The sequence below is a fragment of the Amblyomma maculatum genome, chromosome 2 (assembly GCF_055883805.1).
Source record: "Amblyomma maculatum isolate TAMU_Amacu chromosome 2, ASM5588380v1, whole genome shotgun sequence".
In the NCBI taxonomy this organism is placed as follows: domain Eukaryota; kingdom Metazoa; phylum Arthropoda; class Arachnida; order Ixodida; family Ixodidae; genus Amblyomma; species Amblyomma maculatum.
In genome coordinates, this window is record NC_139345.1 from 26,978,512 (window position 1) to 26,996,305 (window position 17,794).

General features: G+C 44.3%; 1 protein-coding gene across 2 annotated transcripts in view; it reads left to right on the forward strand.

Moving 5' to 3' along the window:
* The window catches only part of LOC146198195 (uncharacterized), a 203,129-nt gene that overhangs the window by 131,157 nt on the left and 54,178 nt on the right, over positions 1–17,794 (forward strand). For both annotated transcript variants that reach the window (XM_084593590.1, XM_084593591.1), the window contains one exon: positions 15,663–15,789. In XM_084593590.1, the coding sequence (XP_084449716.1) occupies positions 15,690–15,789 (100 nt within the window). In that variant the 5' untranslated portion in view covers positions 15,663–15,689. The remainder of the gene's footprint in view (positions 1–15,662; positions 15,790–17,794) is intronic.

The window sequence follows — 17,794 nt, forward strand, 5'->3', positions numbered from 1 at the left end:
GAACGCCTGAACTGAACTGAAGCTACTAACACGCCAGCCTAGTTGCACAAGCCTGTCAGTCACAAGCTGATCACAAAAAAGAAGGCTGAAAGTGTGCAGCAAGTTGCAATTTGTTACAAATAAAAAAGGCTGTTCGCACGATGACCTCGTAAACTAAATTGCCTTAAATAATATTCAGCTTATTCTACAGGGAACGGTAATCAAACTGGATATTGGTGGGGTGCGATGATAAGAGATGTACTTCCTGGGAATGTTACGGTACTTTTTTTTGTTTTTTTTTTTTCTGGCCTAGTTGGAAGAGCTTTCGGTTCACGCCAACTTTTAAACGTACGTCGCTTTTAGAACGCAAATGTCTTAAATATTCAAATCGTGATTCTGCTACAAAAGATATGCGATTAGATGGGCCATGCATTTGGTGATCGCCGCAGTATTGTGAAATGCTCTGCTCTGGTCCAAGTTATACGCCTGTTGACCTCGCTCAGGCTGTACTGTTGCAAAACTGGCTGGTCCAGGAGAGCTGTCTTTTTTTTTTCTTTTCAGGTGAGAGTTGCTTACAATATCACCAGCATATTTGCGAAGGCGCCAGCAAGGCCACACAACTGTGTTTATTCTAACGTCGAGTCGTAGCACTTGTCTCCCGGATGGTGTTGCGGTAATTTAAATCGTTTGAAAAGCAATTACAATGTATGCGCTTTTATTACGACGTTGACACTTTGCCGATGCTGCAGCTTTTCGGCTAACCTGTGAATGGACACAAATCAAGAAAAGAACGAAGCCTTCTTTTTGTGCTTCGATAACTGAATAGATACATTTTCGCTCCCACTTATCGCATGAGGTGTATTGGAATCTTTCGTAACTTCTTTTGTTAGCTACTTTTCATAATTGTTAAAGCTGCAAGTGCTTAAAGATTTAACCTGCAGTTTCGATACATTAGTCTTAAAGGAAATGTTCGCAAACAATTTGTTTTTTCTTGATAATGGCTAGGGAGACTTCTTGCAAGCCAAGAACCATATCACAGAATGGCTTTCTTCAGTTGCATGACAGACGCTGTTGTAGTGCTCATCTCGTCTTTTCTATGTTCCTCAACAATCACACCATTGTGTAGACGTTATAACATTCCAGGTTATGTCCTGCGCTGAATCCTGTGCGATCTTTAAATATTCTTACAGTCGATTACTCGCAGAAGGCTCACGTTGGAAACGATCTTGCTCTCCGGTTACGGCGGCTGCATTTGTAGTTCTTCGAATGGACGCGCATCTGTCGGAGTTAAATCAATCACAACAGCTGTTCTGGAAGCTCGGAATTGTAAAGAAATAGAAATGAGAGAAAGAGAGACATTGATTGGACTCTAGCTTCGCGAGGCCCTCCGATTATCGAATTCTTGGAGAACTACCCGCTATACGAATCTCCTCTGCGTGCAGCTTCACAAACAGAAGCTCTGCTTTGATATAAAAATGCGCGTACCGTGATCTTTCATCCATCAGACTATCAAGCAGCAAACAAAGGCTTCGGGAAATAAACATACGATCTCAAAGGGGAAGCGAAAAGAAAGCAGAGAGGTTACAAAAAGGACTTGGACCGGCCCTTGGTTATAAAAACGAACGCATGAAAGCGATTCCATCCAGAAGCGTTTATACACGCTTAAGATGGATAAGCCACGTTACAAAGATCATATTTCGCGATGTCTTCTTTTGTGTGCCCATGTTTCCAAATCTTTGTGCTCACTAGTGTGGCTTTTTAGACACAAGAAAGTACAAATGTCTAAAATTGAGCCACCGGTACTTCCATTGAAGCCCAACTGCACTGTTATCAAATAGTCTGGCACAGTTTTGCGGAAATCTGATGCATTTCCTCGAATCGATTAGAATTGCGTCATAGATTTACACTCAGCAGTAGCATGGATACGTTCAGCGCTGCGAATGAGAAAATGCCTCAATGAAAGACAACAATAAAAACATGAGCTCTGGCGAATATACACATACAAGATCCAGTGCCAGCAATTGCATTTGTTCGAGGAATTCGAAAAAAAGTTAGAGAGTTCTTTATAAACGTGCATTTACGCTCACTAATGTACTCCAGCTGAAAAGCAAACGAAACAAAGATTATTTCAGTCAAAAGTCAGATTTTTACTCTGTCGAAGCACACGCTGATGTACACAAACAGTAATAAATATATTGCCACGAGCACACTGTCTGAAGATTACAATATGCTTTAATCAAAACAAAAATTAATCTTATTGCAGCAATCGTTCACAGAGTTTTGCATGGGAGTGCAGAAATTGGAGAGGATATTTGGTGCAGCTTCATCTAACGAAAAACGTTTGCGTTTTTGCCACCGATCAAGAAGAACGCTTTGGAGCACTTTTCGTTGATGCATATCGTTCATAGGAGTTTTATGTTGCATCTTTTTAACAGTTCATACCAGCAGTCCTGTGACTGTTTCCTTTTCAATTTTTTCTTCCGCATATTAAACTCGAATAGTGAATGCAGTGGCGGGTTAGGCAAAGCGCGTCTTTTCGGTTACAATTTCTTTCATTTGGCCACCAAATATTGCTCTCAAATGCTAGTGTGCTGGAAGAGGAGCGACAGTGTTCACGAAAGCATATCTTGCGCACTATGAAATCCTTTGAACTAAAAATGTTTTATGCGCTGTTGAGGAGGACTGGTTCTGAAATATAGTGCGATAGCGTTCTGGTTTTTCCTGACAGCTCTTAGCGGCCTTTGTAGTAAGACAAAAAATACAGAATATTTCGAAACTAATTCCTCAAACTCTCTTCTGGTCAGAATGTCGTCCACCGTGCAAAGCAGTCAGAGCAGCCTTGCGAAAGCCACAGCTGGATATTGCAAATCAGGGTCAGAATTAGCTTCAGTGTTCGCATTTCCGGAGCTGATATAGCTGCCGTATGCTGTCCGCGATGATTACCGAAGGGAAGCGGTGGATCGCGAACTTTTCGTACGTGAATACAGCTCTGAAAATACATCTTCTGATTTTATTACTTCACTTGCGGCTTTCATTATGCTTTAATCTCGAGAGACAAGAAAAAAAAAAAAGGTAGAGGCAAATTACGTTAACAGCGTGCCGAAATTAGCCGCCTTTTTATACGCAATATATAGATTCGACGCCTTCGGAAGTAGCATCGATTCATTCCAGGACAAACTGCAGCCGTTGAATCTGTCACGTTAATATTAACACAACAGGCTGTCCGAAATAATGCTTACGCCACCAAACTCCCTCGTTCCCCTCTTTTTGTTTTATCCTTTTGAAAACTCTGGCACAGCAGACGTGATTAACCAGGCGCTGGTTCCCCTCACTTCATTGCAGCAGTGGCGTCGGCAGCACACATAAACGCACACCACGAGGGCGAACAATCATGCGGACCACGTAATGAGCAGAAATACTTTGATTTTCAACTTACTGCTCCACGTTGTACGGCAATTAGTCTGCCCAGGCTCCTGTACCTCTTCAGCGTTACAGGCGCGCTGCTGTTGCTGCACAACGCCCATTGCTCGGTCTAGATAGATACAAGGCGTTGCGGTGAAACAGCGTATCTCGTTATGGCTTCCATTTGAAAGGTCTGTTTTATGTTTATATCTTTTTCTTGTCCTCCCAGGTGATAGATTCTGTTTCATGCCCCACATCTGCAGTTATATTGCTCTAAACACAAAGGAGAAAACCAACATGTCATGCCCTATGCGCTCTTTATATTTCTTTCAGCTAAAGGAAAAATGACAGGGATGCTGGAGAAATAATATGTCATGAAAGAAACGCCCTCAGAATCCCTCGTACTTACTCTGTGGGCAATATATCAGGCGCGGCTCGTTGATCCCCACGTTGCCCTTGATGTTAGGGGGAACCAACACGACAATGACGGTGAAACTCCGGCGCTGCAACGAATGCAACAGCTGTATCACCGTGCACTGGCACGAATAGAGCCGTATCCGTGGCCGTCTCGGCGAGAAGTTTTCTGGTTTGGATGGTTTTATTTCCCCACTGTATTTCATAAACTTCTTTCGAAAAGTGAGAACCATTTCGGAACCTCTCCTGGGAAGAGAGGTGGAGACTACCCGCTATGTGCGCCCTTATGAAGCTGCGCGCCATCCGTGTACGGACGAATTATACGCAACATTGCTTGTCTTTTCGGCCAGGAATGTGAAATGAACACAGCCGTTACGAGTTGATATTGATGACCATCCTCCATATATCTGCATAGCAACTGTTTTAGCATCAGTGATACACATAGTGCTCATTGCTGTTCGTCAAACTGATGCTGGACTTTGCCAGTGCGTGTCCTGTAAAGCACGAATGGCGAGTGCATCATGAACTCGACTATGGTATGGAGGAGAGGGGGGGGGGGGCAATGTTGTTCAATATTGCCATCTAAATATTAAAAGAAATGTATCCGACCCCACTGCATTTCGTGTCGAACGAAATCAGCTGCCAGAAGAGTACCATGAATTCTGTGCGGCGAAAACTAGGTTTCAGACGTATGAAACGAAATCACGAAGAAGCGTTGAAAAATAAAAGGTCCGCAGGAAATGCGTTTACAATGCGGAGGCGCAGAAGCTGGAAGAAGGCCAACGCACCAATCTATGGCGCTCGTCCGCTTCAATAAAAGGAAGCCCTTGTATGACTGCGTGGGCCCATCCGGAAGCGGATTGTGTGCTGCTTCCGTTTGACGTGGCGGACGAGCGGCACCGCCCTGAAAGCCGCGATGGCGCGACCTGCACGCTTGGCTTTGATTTAAACTCTGCTTCTCTTTCCTTTAGTGAACACGTACACAGTGTATATAGAAGAGCATTCCTCGCTTCTTTCTGTTTTTGCAGTCACTGTCCTCTGTGCACGCTTCTCTCTGATATTCCTCCCTCATGCTTTTAAATGCCATGTTTCTCCAGCCTACCGGGAAGCACAGCTGCTGTGCGTTTGTGTGTCCTGTGTGGGTTTTCTGCGATGCACATGGTTTTGAATGCTGCGAGCACGAATAGCGGAGGTGGCGGGGGCCGACGCCCTCGGAACGGCGGTGCTGCACGGATGACGGACAGAGTTTGAGCTTACCATTCAACGGCGGCCAGCGGTCAGGCGAGACGCGGAGCGCGTGTCAAAAATAAAATCGCGATAAATAAGCAATAAAAATGATCCGACAAATGTGCATTGTGATGACGAACATACTTCCCTCAACGTGTGGGTGCTCAATGACCTGGGTGTGCCTGCAAATCGAACACTCATCACGTGCAGGCCGACGTGTTGCATTCGCTCTCAATGGTAGTTGCTCATATTGCACAGACTAGACAGATTCACAACGGAAACACTTGTCAAGTGGCATGATAAGGTAACCGCGCATCGTATAGCAGGCGTAGAGGACTATGGCACTGCCAAGGCTCCTAGCCGCCTACGGCTTCGCGAGCGTCGCCAGTGGGTAAAGGCGCGATTTTGATCTACATAGGTGCTGATTATCTAGCATTTATGGTTTACACTATTGCCAATTATGACCTGTAATTCCCATCGCTTCTTCTTCAATTACGTTGTTTGTATTATTTGCGCGGTGCATGCAAATACGTTTTCGAGAACCGGTAGCGCAGCCGTACAGTAGATGTGGACACTCCACGAAAAATGTCACAATATTTTATTAAAGCGATTCATTTACTCTAATATATTATACTGTCATTTTTCCTGGCCTACATTTCGCTCACAAAATCGATGGTTGCATGTTGATTGAAGACAAACGGGTACTGAATATTGTGGTCACAGTGTTAATCAGCTTGTTGTCGTCAGCATCAAAATAATGAATTTGTTTTAGACAGCTTCTTCTAATTCTTCATTCCTTCGGAATAAATAATGGCGCGTCAAACCTTATATGTAGGGTAGCAAAGTCGGAGACCTCCTTTTCTTCGCTACAATAACCGTGCGTCTCGTGCAGTTTTAGATATGCTGTCTCAAGGGCTTTCCTTGCTTTACGGCGATTTTTGTTTGATATTTATTTCAGACAACTGGTGAAGCCAGTTTTTTTTTTTCTTGTTTTATTTAGGTGCTATAATGTATTATAAAGAGGGTAAGCACATACATAAGGAGGCCCTTGAGACCAAAAAGTTCGCAACCGACTCCAGATCTAAGTGCGGACAGCAGACGATAGACGTTTTGTCGCTAGAGCTAGAACTAATTTTGACGTATCAGGGGAAGTGTAATCGAGATGAGGGTGGAGGCTTGATGGCAAAGAAAACCGCCGCGCTGTTTGAATGGCTTATATAGCGTTCGGCGTCTGAGACTAAAAAGGCAACGGTCTCGAAGCTATAGAGCTATGCGGGCCACATCGAAAAAATGTCCCTCCCTGGCCAAGAGCCGGGAAATAGCCAAAATTAACAACAAAGGTGATAAAGAAAAATACATAAACAAATAAAAATAAACCAAGATGTCATTTTTGAGGCCACACGCTTCCATTCTTTGTTTGTGGAAAAGAAAAGCGACGCGTGCTTCATTCTGCCTAGACCCCAGACGGACACCGCTTCAGGGTGGTTTGGAGAAAACTACTCAAAGTGTACGACGGTTAATGAATACCACAGTCCTCGTCCTCAAAGAAAAAAAATGAAGACTGAGATTGAAGAGGGAGCAAGTTCCCCGGGGCTTTGTTCGTGAAGGCAGTTGGCGTTCGTCCGGATTTCATGAAAATTAATGGGCCGTTTCCAGTCCTCATTTCAACAAGGAACGTGTACAGTCTGGGAACGAGGCCTTTGTAACTGGTTTTAGCTGGGAAACTAGACTGGCTGCAAAGCCGGCTTGTAAGACTGGTACGAGCTTTCGGAACAAAGGCTCAACTTTTTGGAGCTGGCAGGCGGCAGCGCACAGCGTCGCAGGCCAAATGCAGCCTTCGGGCTGCGTGTTTGATATGCCTGCTACAAGCCACCAGGATTTAACTGCACGGACATCTGTCTGCGTATATGATACGGTGTATTTCATTTATATGTGTACGTTTGGGTATGAACTTGTCTGCACTTGACTCCAAATGACAACTTCCTCTCTGTTGAGAGAACTGTGCGGTGGGGGCATAATTGTGACAGATACAGCGCCTTCTTTTTCGTGTAAATCAATTTGAAACGCCGTTGATACCTGCTGCACTGCATCTGTTTCTATATGCTGTGTGCTGCGGCGTTCGATGAAGCGCCGAGTGAAAGCCGCTGCACTGACGCCTGGATCAGACGCCCGGCGGGATCAGCTCCGTATTGCATGAACTGCCTGATGGCGTCATGACCAGTCGTGACGTCATGACCAGATGTGGCGTCATTATGACGTCAGTTCCGGTTAGTAGGTACGACCGGATGTGAAGTCACGATGACGTCATATGCGATCATGACGTCAGGGCAGATGACGTCAACATATGATGGCGTCATAAAAGTCATCTCTATCATTACTCGTAACTTTTCAGTCATGACTAATGACTAATCAATGCTAGTTAGTGACTGTTTTGTCATTAGTGAGTACTGGCTAGTGAACATTTAGTCGTTAGTTTGTATTGGTTAGTGACTAGACGTTATCAAACTAAAGCGTTACATACGGACGGACGGACACGATCGTGGCCGCTCGCATGAGCCATTAAAGGCTTTCCACTTCTGCGTCTATGGCATCCCATGCACTTCGCTGAAGTTAAATCATTCATTGCATACGATTCGCGTCAAAATTAACCGGTATCTTTAACGAAACATTTAAGCTCCCCCTTCAAGGTTATGACGGTAACAGTGTTAAATGTCTGCGATGCCCTTGTGCGGATTCTGGTTCATGTAGATGTATTTCGCTATTAACTCATTCACTAATCTCCTAATTTGTGCTTTTGGTTACATCCCGCCTTCTCATTACCAATCACTTGCAAGCTACCACGTTATGCGCAAGATGAACCGACGTAACAATGCAGCCCCGCTTTAACCAAGCTGTACAAACATGCCTGCTGGCCTACAAATTACTTGCCTGGATCGGCATCCAATACTCCAGGTTTGAATGCCCACCCCAAAGGAGCTTCCCGAAACTGCAGTCCCAGAATATACTAGCTTAGCGTGCCGTGCGCGGCAGTTCCACATAGAAAGGGGTGTCGCCGTTTGCAATGACCGCCTTCATTCCCCATTTGAGGGCGTTGCGCACAGTAGGTGTGCTGAGGCATCATTATCATCTTTCTAAATCGGCACACATTCTGCATAAAATGGTTTATATTTCATTTTCTGTATTTTTTTCCATGGCTTAAATTTAGAACGTCATACTTTCTCGCTTTCTCAAGGAATAGCCGTATTAATGCCTCAGCCCTCAGCAGATTATCTTGTTTAGCAGACGCTTTTGCTTAGCAGAGAAGATCGCTTGTGCAGTTGGTGTTGCCATGTACAATAGTGCGTAATTTTGTCGGTGCATGTCCTTTCTCTAGTGCGTGCTGGTGCGCTAGGAGGGAAGCGCCTTTGTTGAGACGGATTTATCAAGGAACATCAAGGAGCATTTTGTTTTTGACTGAAGGGGCAGGGCTCTAGAGCTTCAGGGCACTTCCGTTTCCTCCATGACAGTGGCGAGAGAGAGGACCGAACTTAGTGTACACTGGCAGGCCAGCTTTTAAACCTCAACTCCAAGATCTTCACCGCTCTTATTAAAGGTTTCCGGGCACAGCCCTGAGGCGACCGTATTGATTGCGTTTCTCGCTCTATAATTGAGTGCGCAGTGTACATCCGTTCCGCTTTCCACCGATGATCCGCTTTGTTTGCAGAAGAGAATCTCGTGCGGTTGATTTTGCTTTTTCTCAGGAAATTTTCAATACTTGTTCCACCTGAAATATTTACCTTGGAGCTAATAATGCTTCTGTGCTCTGCCTTTCCTGCTTCTCACGTTTATTTATTTCCTGAACTATTTATATCTTCGCGATTTCTTTCCGGTTCCGTTTCGCACTCTGTTGAATTAGGTATGTGAGAGGGAAATGTGCGTGTTGTTTTTTACCTCGTAATTAGTGTTTTAATGTTCGCAAAACGTAGAGGGGAAACATCTCAAAGCGAACACTCACGATCGTGTTTACTAGAAAAAGACGGGACCGTATAACTTTTTTTTTTTGTTCAGTTCTTTGCCATTTTAGACCACCTACGCCCGTCTTCAGCGACGACACTGGAGCACTTGCCCCACAGCCCTTGTTTTTTTATTCTCCTACGGGCTTTGTCCGCACAAAATGCATCTTTGAGTAACTAGCATGTTTTCAGCGTCAGTGATAGCGCACGACTACAGAGCTCTCTCCCTATTGCGATGTTCTCTCTTTTCAGGAATGGGTACCATGTCGATTTTACAAAAAGCAAGATAATATCACGAAACAAATTACAGCGTCAGTGCGTTGGTTTTCACCGCACTCTCCCGTAATACAAGAGATGACGAGATTGCTATGAGCAGCCAGGTAACTTCATTTGCCATACTGTCCGTAGGCAATAGCAATAGCCAGATGAAAATTTTGCTCTTTGGCGCCCGTTCCTACATTTTGCGTTGCCGTCGCTGTCGGCGTTGTCCCTCGCAACCAGCTTCACAGCCGGGGCGGCGCGCGCTCCTCGATAATACAGGCAAATAAATCAATCAAAAGTTGTTTATAATAAAATCTGGACGACGGGATGGAACCTATGAGCAAGATTGGCTGAACTCCCGAACTATTGCAGTCTGACAGTGCAACACGGTAACGGCCCGTCATATACAATAGAAAAAGACCCCAAATAAACAAATCTGCAGGCGTCAAGGGAATAATATTTGGTGCTATGGAGATTGAAACAAATGAACTATCACGTTGTTTCAATATGATTTGTAAAAATTGAATCTCTTGCCTGACTCGTAGGGAATCTGTTGGGGATGAATAAGATAATACCCAGATTTACGTTAGCAGAGGCTTGGTAGCGTAGGAGTGGGCCGCATGACTACGAAGCCTTGCACGCACACTGGCAGGAACGCACGCCATTTTGCACCAACTCTGCGCAAAGCTGCTTTCAGGTAATCCTGTGCTCGTATATGCAAAGTACGCTTCCGCCGCGTTAAAACCCGTTAATGAGGATACGGCGGCTGTTATGGTTTTCAAGCAGCATTTGCTTATCAAGGACTTCCGCGATTATAGAAGATGCAGGTGTAGTCACTGATCTCTTCGTGGTGTGAGGGAAGTAGAGCTATTGAGCCCGTTGAAGAATAATATTAATTAATCTTAACCTTATGACAAACTCCACTACTCGATTTTTAGTATAGAAATGCGCTCTTGGCAAGAGTACCGTACCTGATAGAGAATAATTCATGCGCACAGGAGAACCGCAAGCGAAGAAGGGGCATTCCCCTCGAACCGCGATAAATTATTTTCACTGCTTCGCGCGCCTTCGCGTTTGCATAACTCTCTTGCTTATCCACGTGGATTACCGTTCCCTTCCAAAGCGTATATGAGAACAGAGGCTGAAAAATATCGAGTCCCGAATGCATATATCGCCGACACGGTTGCAGCTTGTTCCCACATAGGCTGGCGTTGGATGCTCTATAATGTAGAAAGAATTTATCACATCAATTTATAGACGATTAGCGCTTTTATCTTTCGTATTCGGCTTAGTCGACCGTTGTTCAGAGACTCTGGTGAACAGGAAGAACACGAAGTGAAGTTTCTGAAACTTTCCCGCTCTAAGGCTTATCAGCTTCAACATCGTCGTCATCGTCGTCATCGTCGTAGTCGCCGTCGTCGTCCCCACCACTTGCAGCCTAGCTATATCCACTGCAGAGCGAAAACCTCTCTCTCAACCCTTCAATTAACCCGGCGCTATGATAGCTGCCCTATTTGATATCCACAAACGTACTAACTTCATGCGTCCACCTAACTTTCTCTTCCGCTACAGGCTACGTTTGATTTCCTTTGGAATCTGGTTAGTCAACTCTAGCGACCATAGGTCACTCTCTATTCGCACTACATGTGCTGCCCATGCCCACATCTTGATTTTTACTAGAATGCCATTAACTCGAGTTTGTTCCTTGACTCATTCAGCACGCATCCTGTCCTTTAACGCTACACCTACAATTTTTTTTTTGTTCCATAGCTGTTTGCTTGGTCCTCAGTTTAAGTTAAGTTCTTTTCCTTACCTTCCATGTTTCTGCCCCATAGGTCAGTACTGGCAAGATGCAATTGACTTATACTTCCCTGTTAAGAGATATTGGTAACCTTAAATTCATTATCTAATAGTACTTTCTGAATAGAAGTGGAAGCTGTGACAGATTTTCTATTCTTGAGCTCCAAGATTACCTCGGAAGGAGACTGCAGCCATGAAATTAGGAGACGCCTGCTTCTGGGAAAGAGAGCAATGGTTAGCCTTGACCGCCTAGTAAAGAGCAGAGACATTAGTCTGCCAACCAAGATCCGTATAACCCGTGCTATGGTCTTTCCAGTTGTGATGTATGGATGCGAGAGTTGGACTGTGAAAAAGGCTGACCGCCGAAGAATTGACGCGTTTGAATTGTGGTGCTGGCGAAGACTCTTGAGAGTTCCTTGGACTGCCAGAAGATCAAATCAGTCGATATTGTCGACCATAAACCCTGACTGCTCATTGGAGGGTCAAATACTAAAGTTAAGCTCAGCTACTTTGGTCATCTGATGAGAAGAGAGGAGTCGCTGGAGAAAGATTTGATGTTGGGAAAGGTTGAGGGTCGCCGGAGAAGGGGTAGGCAGCGAACGCGATGGTTAGATGGCATCCTCGAGGCACTGCAGATGAAGTTATGTGATGTTAGGAAGATAGTGAGAGACCGGAAAGCGTGGCGTGACATGGTCCATAGGGTCACGAAGAGTCGGACACGACTGAACGACTGAACTGAACTGAACTTTCTGAATGCGCTACAGACCAACGTGATTCTTCTAGTCGTTCTAGTCGGACCAGCGGCTATCATCTGTCCTAAGCATATGTATTTCCTAAAGATTCCGGCGCGTCGTTGCTTATCACAAACTGAAGTTCTTTTCCAAAGCTGTTCAGTCTCCTGTTAATAGTTCAGGCCTATACCATTCTGGTTTGTCTGTCTATGTCATTAACCATCCTTTCTAATTAATCATCTGAACTACTCAGCAAGGCAATGTTATCAGTGAATCTAAGATAGCTGAGTTATTTTCTATTAACCCTTACGCTTAGTGTTTCCAGTCCAGCTCTCTGAATACCTTCTCTAAGCAAGCGATGAAGAGTGCTGAAGAGATTTTCTCTCTTTGCATAAACCCCTACTTTATTGAAATCATATTGATTTTTATATGAAGGACTATAGTTGCTGTGGAGCCTATGTATGTATCTTTCAGTCATTTCACATATGGCTCATCTACACCCTGATTTCGCAATGCCTACATGAATGTCGAGGTTTCAAATAAGTCAAACGCTTTTTCGTAACCAATGGATGCTATGTATTGGGGTTTGTTATATTCCGAGCATTTTTCCGTCACCTGATTGATAATATGGATATGATCGATAATAAAGTGCCCTTTCCAAAAATTTACTTGATCATTTAATTGATTCAAGTCTAATATTTTCTTTATTCTATTAGCGATTATTTTAGTAAATACCTTCTACCGAACGAAACATTGGAAGATTGGTCTGTAGTGTTTCATTTCCTTGAAGTCCACTTTCTCATAATCAGAGTTCTTTAATTATTCGGGAATCGTCAAACGCATAAGGCATTGCGTATAAGTGAGGCAAGCTTCTTCTAGCACGACATCCCCCCGTCCTTTAATAAATCTGCAGTTAACTAATCTTTCCCAGCTGCTTCCTCCGTTTTCATAGCTTCTAAAGCTTTTTTTTTTTTTTATTATTACTGGCGGAACGTCTGATTGTTCTGCACTATAGTGCCATTCTCACTATGGCCCCGATTACTACGACTATTGTAAAATCAGAATTTAAGTTTTCGGCTACTTTGACTGTCTTAATCAGATCGGTAAATGACATATCGTCCGCCTTGTCTCTCAGTGCGCGCATCCAATTCTTGGTTATACCTAGTATCCGCTGTTAGGCCGTCGCATTTCTTTAGGGCTTCTTCGATTGTCTTCATATTATAATTGCTTATGCAAGACACATTACACTTGTTTATTAGCTTTGATAGCTGTGCCATTTCTACGCTGTCTGGGGAGATGGAGGCTTTCATGCTTTCGCGTTTCTTAGGGCGCACACTTTAGATACCATGCAGCATGCCGGGAGTGGAAGAAGATGGTGCGGGATCTCATATTCGGTTCCATCCCATCACGCATCTTGGATTTTATTTTGAGTTGAGCACCTGCGTCCATATTCTATAAGCTTTCATTTCTCATATAATAATTTCGTTTGGTCAGACGGCAGCATAATGGCAGCATCAGACAAAGACAGCGAGCGGCCATTCACGGAAATCGCAAGATAGCGGGTCCCGCTGTCGGAGGCGGCGCATAGCTGCTATCTCACTGGATGCGTCATAAAGACATATATTATGCTGAGGCATGCAAAATAAAAGAAAAATAAAGAGCCTCTGCCCATGCCACAATGTATAACGGGCTGCGTCATAAAGACAGTGCTAATTTGCTGTGGCTAATGAGCCAATAGTCCGGTACCTTCTCACGGACGCTTGAAATCTGGGGCTCTCTCACCTTTTCAATGCCAGATCACCAAACATATCCGAAATAGAACGTTGAAGCTTATAGAATGAGGTTGCTCTAGTCCAGATATTCGACCGCTTTTAATACTGACCGGGGTGGAAAGAGGCGCGGCAAAGGGAATAGTTCCCGAGCCCGTTTTTTTCGTACTGACCGCGGTGCAATCTTGCGTTCTTGACGTCACTTCCTGCCTAAGGTACACATAGCAGCCTGTACTTTCATACAAACAGGTAGCGTTGCAGTCTCCGTAGATGTGAATAACGCAATAGAAGAATAATCCCTTATTACATGACAAGAGGCACCTGCACATTACCAGGTGAAAAAACCAGGGACCATATGTCATAAACTTTCATTTTCCAGTTTTGGTCTATCAGGTCCTCTGGAATTGGCATTGTGCTGGGTGACGAAGCAGCAGCTTTCGAGTCCCCATGTGAAGCGACCGGAAAACTACAGCGGAAGGAAAAACAACGGGCCAATGGTGGACGCGTTGTTTTTCCTTCCGCTTTGCATTTAGTATTCTTTATCCCAATAATCACATTATGACTAATTCTTGTCAAATACCAACAACAAAACATGAAACAAAATCCCCAACGTTTGCCTTGGACTCGAAAACTATCAGCTCCTTTATATATATATATATATATATATATATATATATATATATATATATATATATATATATATATATATATATATATATATATATATATATATATATAGAGAGAGAGAGAGAGAGAGAGAGAGAGAAGAAAAACGACATTTCTAAAATGTAATGATAGGGGCAGTGTTGCTCTTCACAAACCGGTAGAACTACTGTAAACTGTGTGAATAAGTTTTCTGGTTAATCTTGTGGGTAATTATAGGAAAAAATAATTGTTAAGAATAATTGCTTCCTGCCACTCATATAAATGGCTTTTGCTTGAGAAAATACCCGTTTTTTAAAGAGCACTGAGCGTTTCTGAAACCTCGCACCGCGTTTATCCAGGCTTACATTCATTAGCGCTTTACTTAAGCTGCAGCCATATGTAAATTTTTCTGACTGCCATTTTGACTGCTGTGTCTCCCTTGCTAGGTCCGAGGTCTTCCTAGTCGCTAGAAGCAGTCTGCTGTAGAATAAAAATTTTCCCTAAAAAGCTGATTTGAAGCCATCTTCCACGCGTTGAAACGGTTCTCTCGTAGTGATGCGCATCTTTAATTCGCGCCTGGTCATTAGGGAGTGATATTCAGTCAAACAAGAAAAAAAACTCCGATTCCTCAACGAGACAGGCGCATCGACAGGTTTGGATCACGTTCTGACGACATTCCTCTTTCTGACAAGGAGCGAGAGGGGCTGCTGCAACAGAGAGAATTGATAGCAAGGACTTATTGGTGTACAGGCTCCACCCGAAACCATACTTTACTTTGCTCCTAGGGTGTTTACATTCAGTTATTGTTCTCTGTAAAAACTGATATTTTGCCTCTTTGTATATTGGCTTGTTGTGCTGCAGCAAAGCCACAATTAATGCCGAAAAACCTGTAATCGAGTATATTCCCGCCAGTCGATTCGATATCGCGGCGCCCTTACAGAAAAGGATAGGCTTCCACTGCTTTCAAGTGAACGGCGTCGTAGCGCAGCCTCTAAGATCCGGGCTCTGGAATCGGTGTCGACGCAGACATTTTTATCTGGGGGACATCGGTATTTCGTGCTCTGGTCTCATCCCCCTCCCCCTCCTCCTCCTCCTCCTCCTCAAACAAAGCTCCGTCTTCAAACGGGCTCTGTCGTGACTAGAACTCCGCACCCTATTGATACGGACCAACTGCAATTTGTTCTAAGTATCGATTCATACTTATTTGTATATGGTCGATTCTTATCGAGATCAGAAAACACGCGAACTGAACCTCTCTGTGAAGAGAATTAAGCTGGCTGTCCCTTGCGTCTGAATAAAATACAGAAAGTTTCAAATCCGTGAGCAGAGGATGTTCAAAGGAACTGAATGCATGCGGGCTTTATGTGCGATGGTGAGAGTGTGCATTTCTTAGCCATTTAGCCCTCACGTTTCTAACCGTTCGCCGTTCAATGTTCTTGCAGCGAAGGCAGCGTCGGCGCCGTCCAGCCATGTGGCCGAGCCTGCTGAGCCTGGGCCTGGGCCTGGCGTGCATTGGGAGTGCGCCGCATCCGACGCACGCGCAGAGGTTTCGCTCGCCATGGCTGCACGGTAAGTGGTGCGATGACATGAAGAGAGGTGTTTCGCAGCGAGTGTTAGAGACCACAAGAGGAGCGACAAGGTATCCGCCCCACTATCGGATTAAACACCAGAGATACGATTATTATGTTGAAAAAAAAAAAAACTGATTTATTTATAGGAAGGGAAAGGCGCGGTAACTGTCTCACTTGTTTTCTGTGGACACCGCAACAGCGCCGTAAGGGAAGGGAGGAAGGTGGAAGGAGAGAAAGAGGAACCGTAGTGGAGGGCTACGGAGTAATTTCGACCACCTGGGGATCTTTAACGCGCGCTGACATCGCACAGCACACGGACAGCTCTTCGTTTCGCCTCCATCGGGGCATTAGGTTGAAAAATGAGTGTAAACACTTAAAGAAAAAAAGTGAGTGTAAACGCTATAAAGAAAAGAAGGCGGGGGGGGGGGGGGGGGTCGTTGAGACATGAACGCATAAGTTTAATTTCAGTGCTCTCTTCCTGTATATATTGATGATGCCAGTAGTAAAGACGAGGTAGTTAAGAGACAGGCTAGGGATCATTGCTTACCCTTCCCTCATGCCATGTCTTATAGTCTTTTCTTTTTCCTTCAGTTTTGGTCAGTTACGCAGCATTTTGGCAACCTGCTTATCCTCTTTATTCGTACCTTCAGGGTTGCTTTTAAAAGTGAGTTGCAGTATTACTGGGGCCCTTCGTTATTCCCATTCTATCCTAGCTTGTTTCTTTATGCGCGTATCATGCTTATTTCTGACAGCTTCTTCCTGTTTTTTGTTTTTTGAACGAAGAAATGAAATTCGCATCTCCGCAGTAGCCACACTAGCAGAAATACACAAAACACACTAATGGGGGGCCGCAAGTCTGTTCTCTACTACAAACCCCTGAACGAATGCTGTTAGACGCACTGTTTCATTACGAGGAACCGCTTTTAACTCGGACCATCAGTTTGCAATCCATTTACGCTTCGGGAAACGAATTGTTAGAAGTATTTGCTTGTACTTAACTTGAAAACAGGGCATACTTTACGCGATAGCATAGGGACTTTATTGGAGCATGAATCCGAAATTCGCCGACATCATCGCGCTGTGACGTCAAGCACCACGTGACATCTGACTAATTCGCAGATTGTGTAGATGGGCTGTGTGTCACGAGGCCGAGTTGGCTGGTGCGCTGGTCCCGTGACATGACCGGGCGCACTGGCGGGGTCGGCGTTTTTTTGAGCTGCGCTTGGTTACGTGCAGAAGTTTTTAGACAGCTCCGTGTATCATGTTGAAATGAATCCAAAATCAACGCCCCGCGTGTTTACCAGTGGGAAATCACGTACTTCGCTCAAGGTCGGCCGCTACGCAGGCTCAGCTTATGCGGAAAGCAGCGATGATGAAGGCGGGCAGAGATGTCAGAGTAGACGTCTGACGTTATTGTTGCCACAACCTCAAAACCTAATGTAATTAAATGCCCCTCCTTCCACAATCCCTTAATATTTTATCGGGCAAAAAATCCTGGGTCACCTGGAAGAATATATATATATATATATATATATATATATATATATATATATATATATATATATATATATATATATATATATATATATATATTGATGTATGTGTAGTGAAATGTTATCATATTGAAAACCAGGTGGGCCCTGCCTCCGCATACGATGCTTTTAAGATCCGTACAGGTCCTAAAATATAAGGCCATGAAATACCCAGAGTAGCAGAATATAAATATCTCGGGGTATGGGTAGACGAAGGATTGGCATGCATTAGAAAGCATGAGCAATCACTTAAGGCCAAAGGGCGAAGAAATGTCGGGATAATGAAGCATAGGGCATTGTGGGGATACAACAGGTATGATGTTTTGAGGGCTATTTAGAAAGGAATTATGGTGCCCGGGCTTACTTTCGCAAATGCGGTTTTGTGCCTAAAATCAGAGGTACAGCCGACATCAGAAATAAATCAGAGAGCCATCGGACGATTAGCACTAGGTGCCCATCGGCAAAACCAGA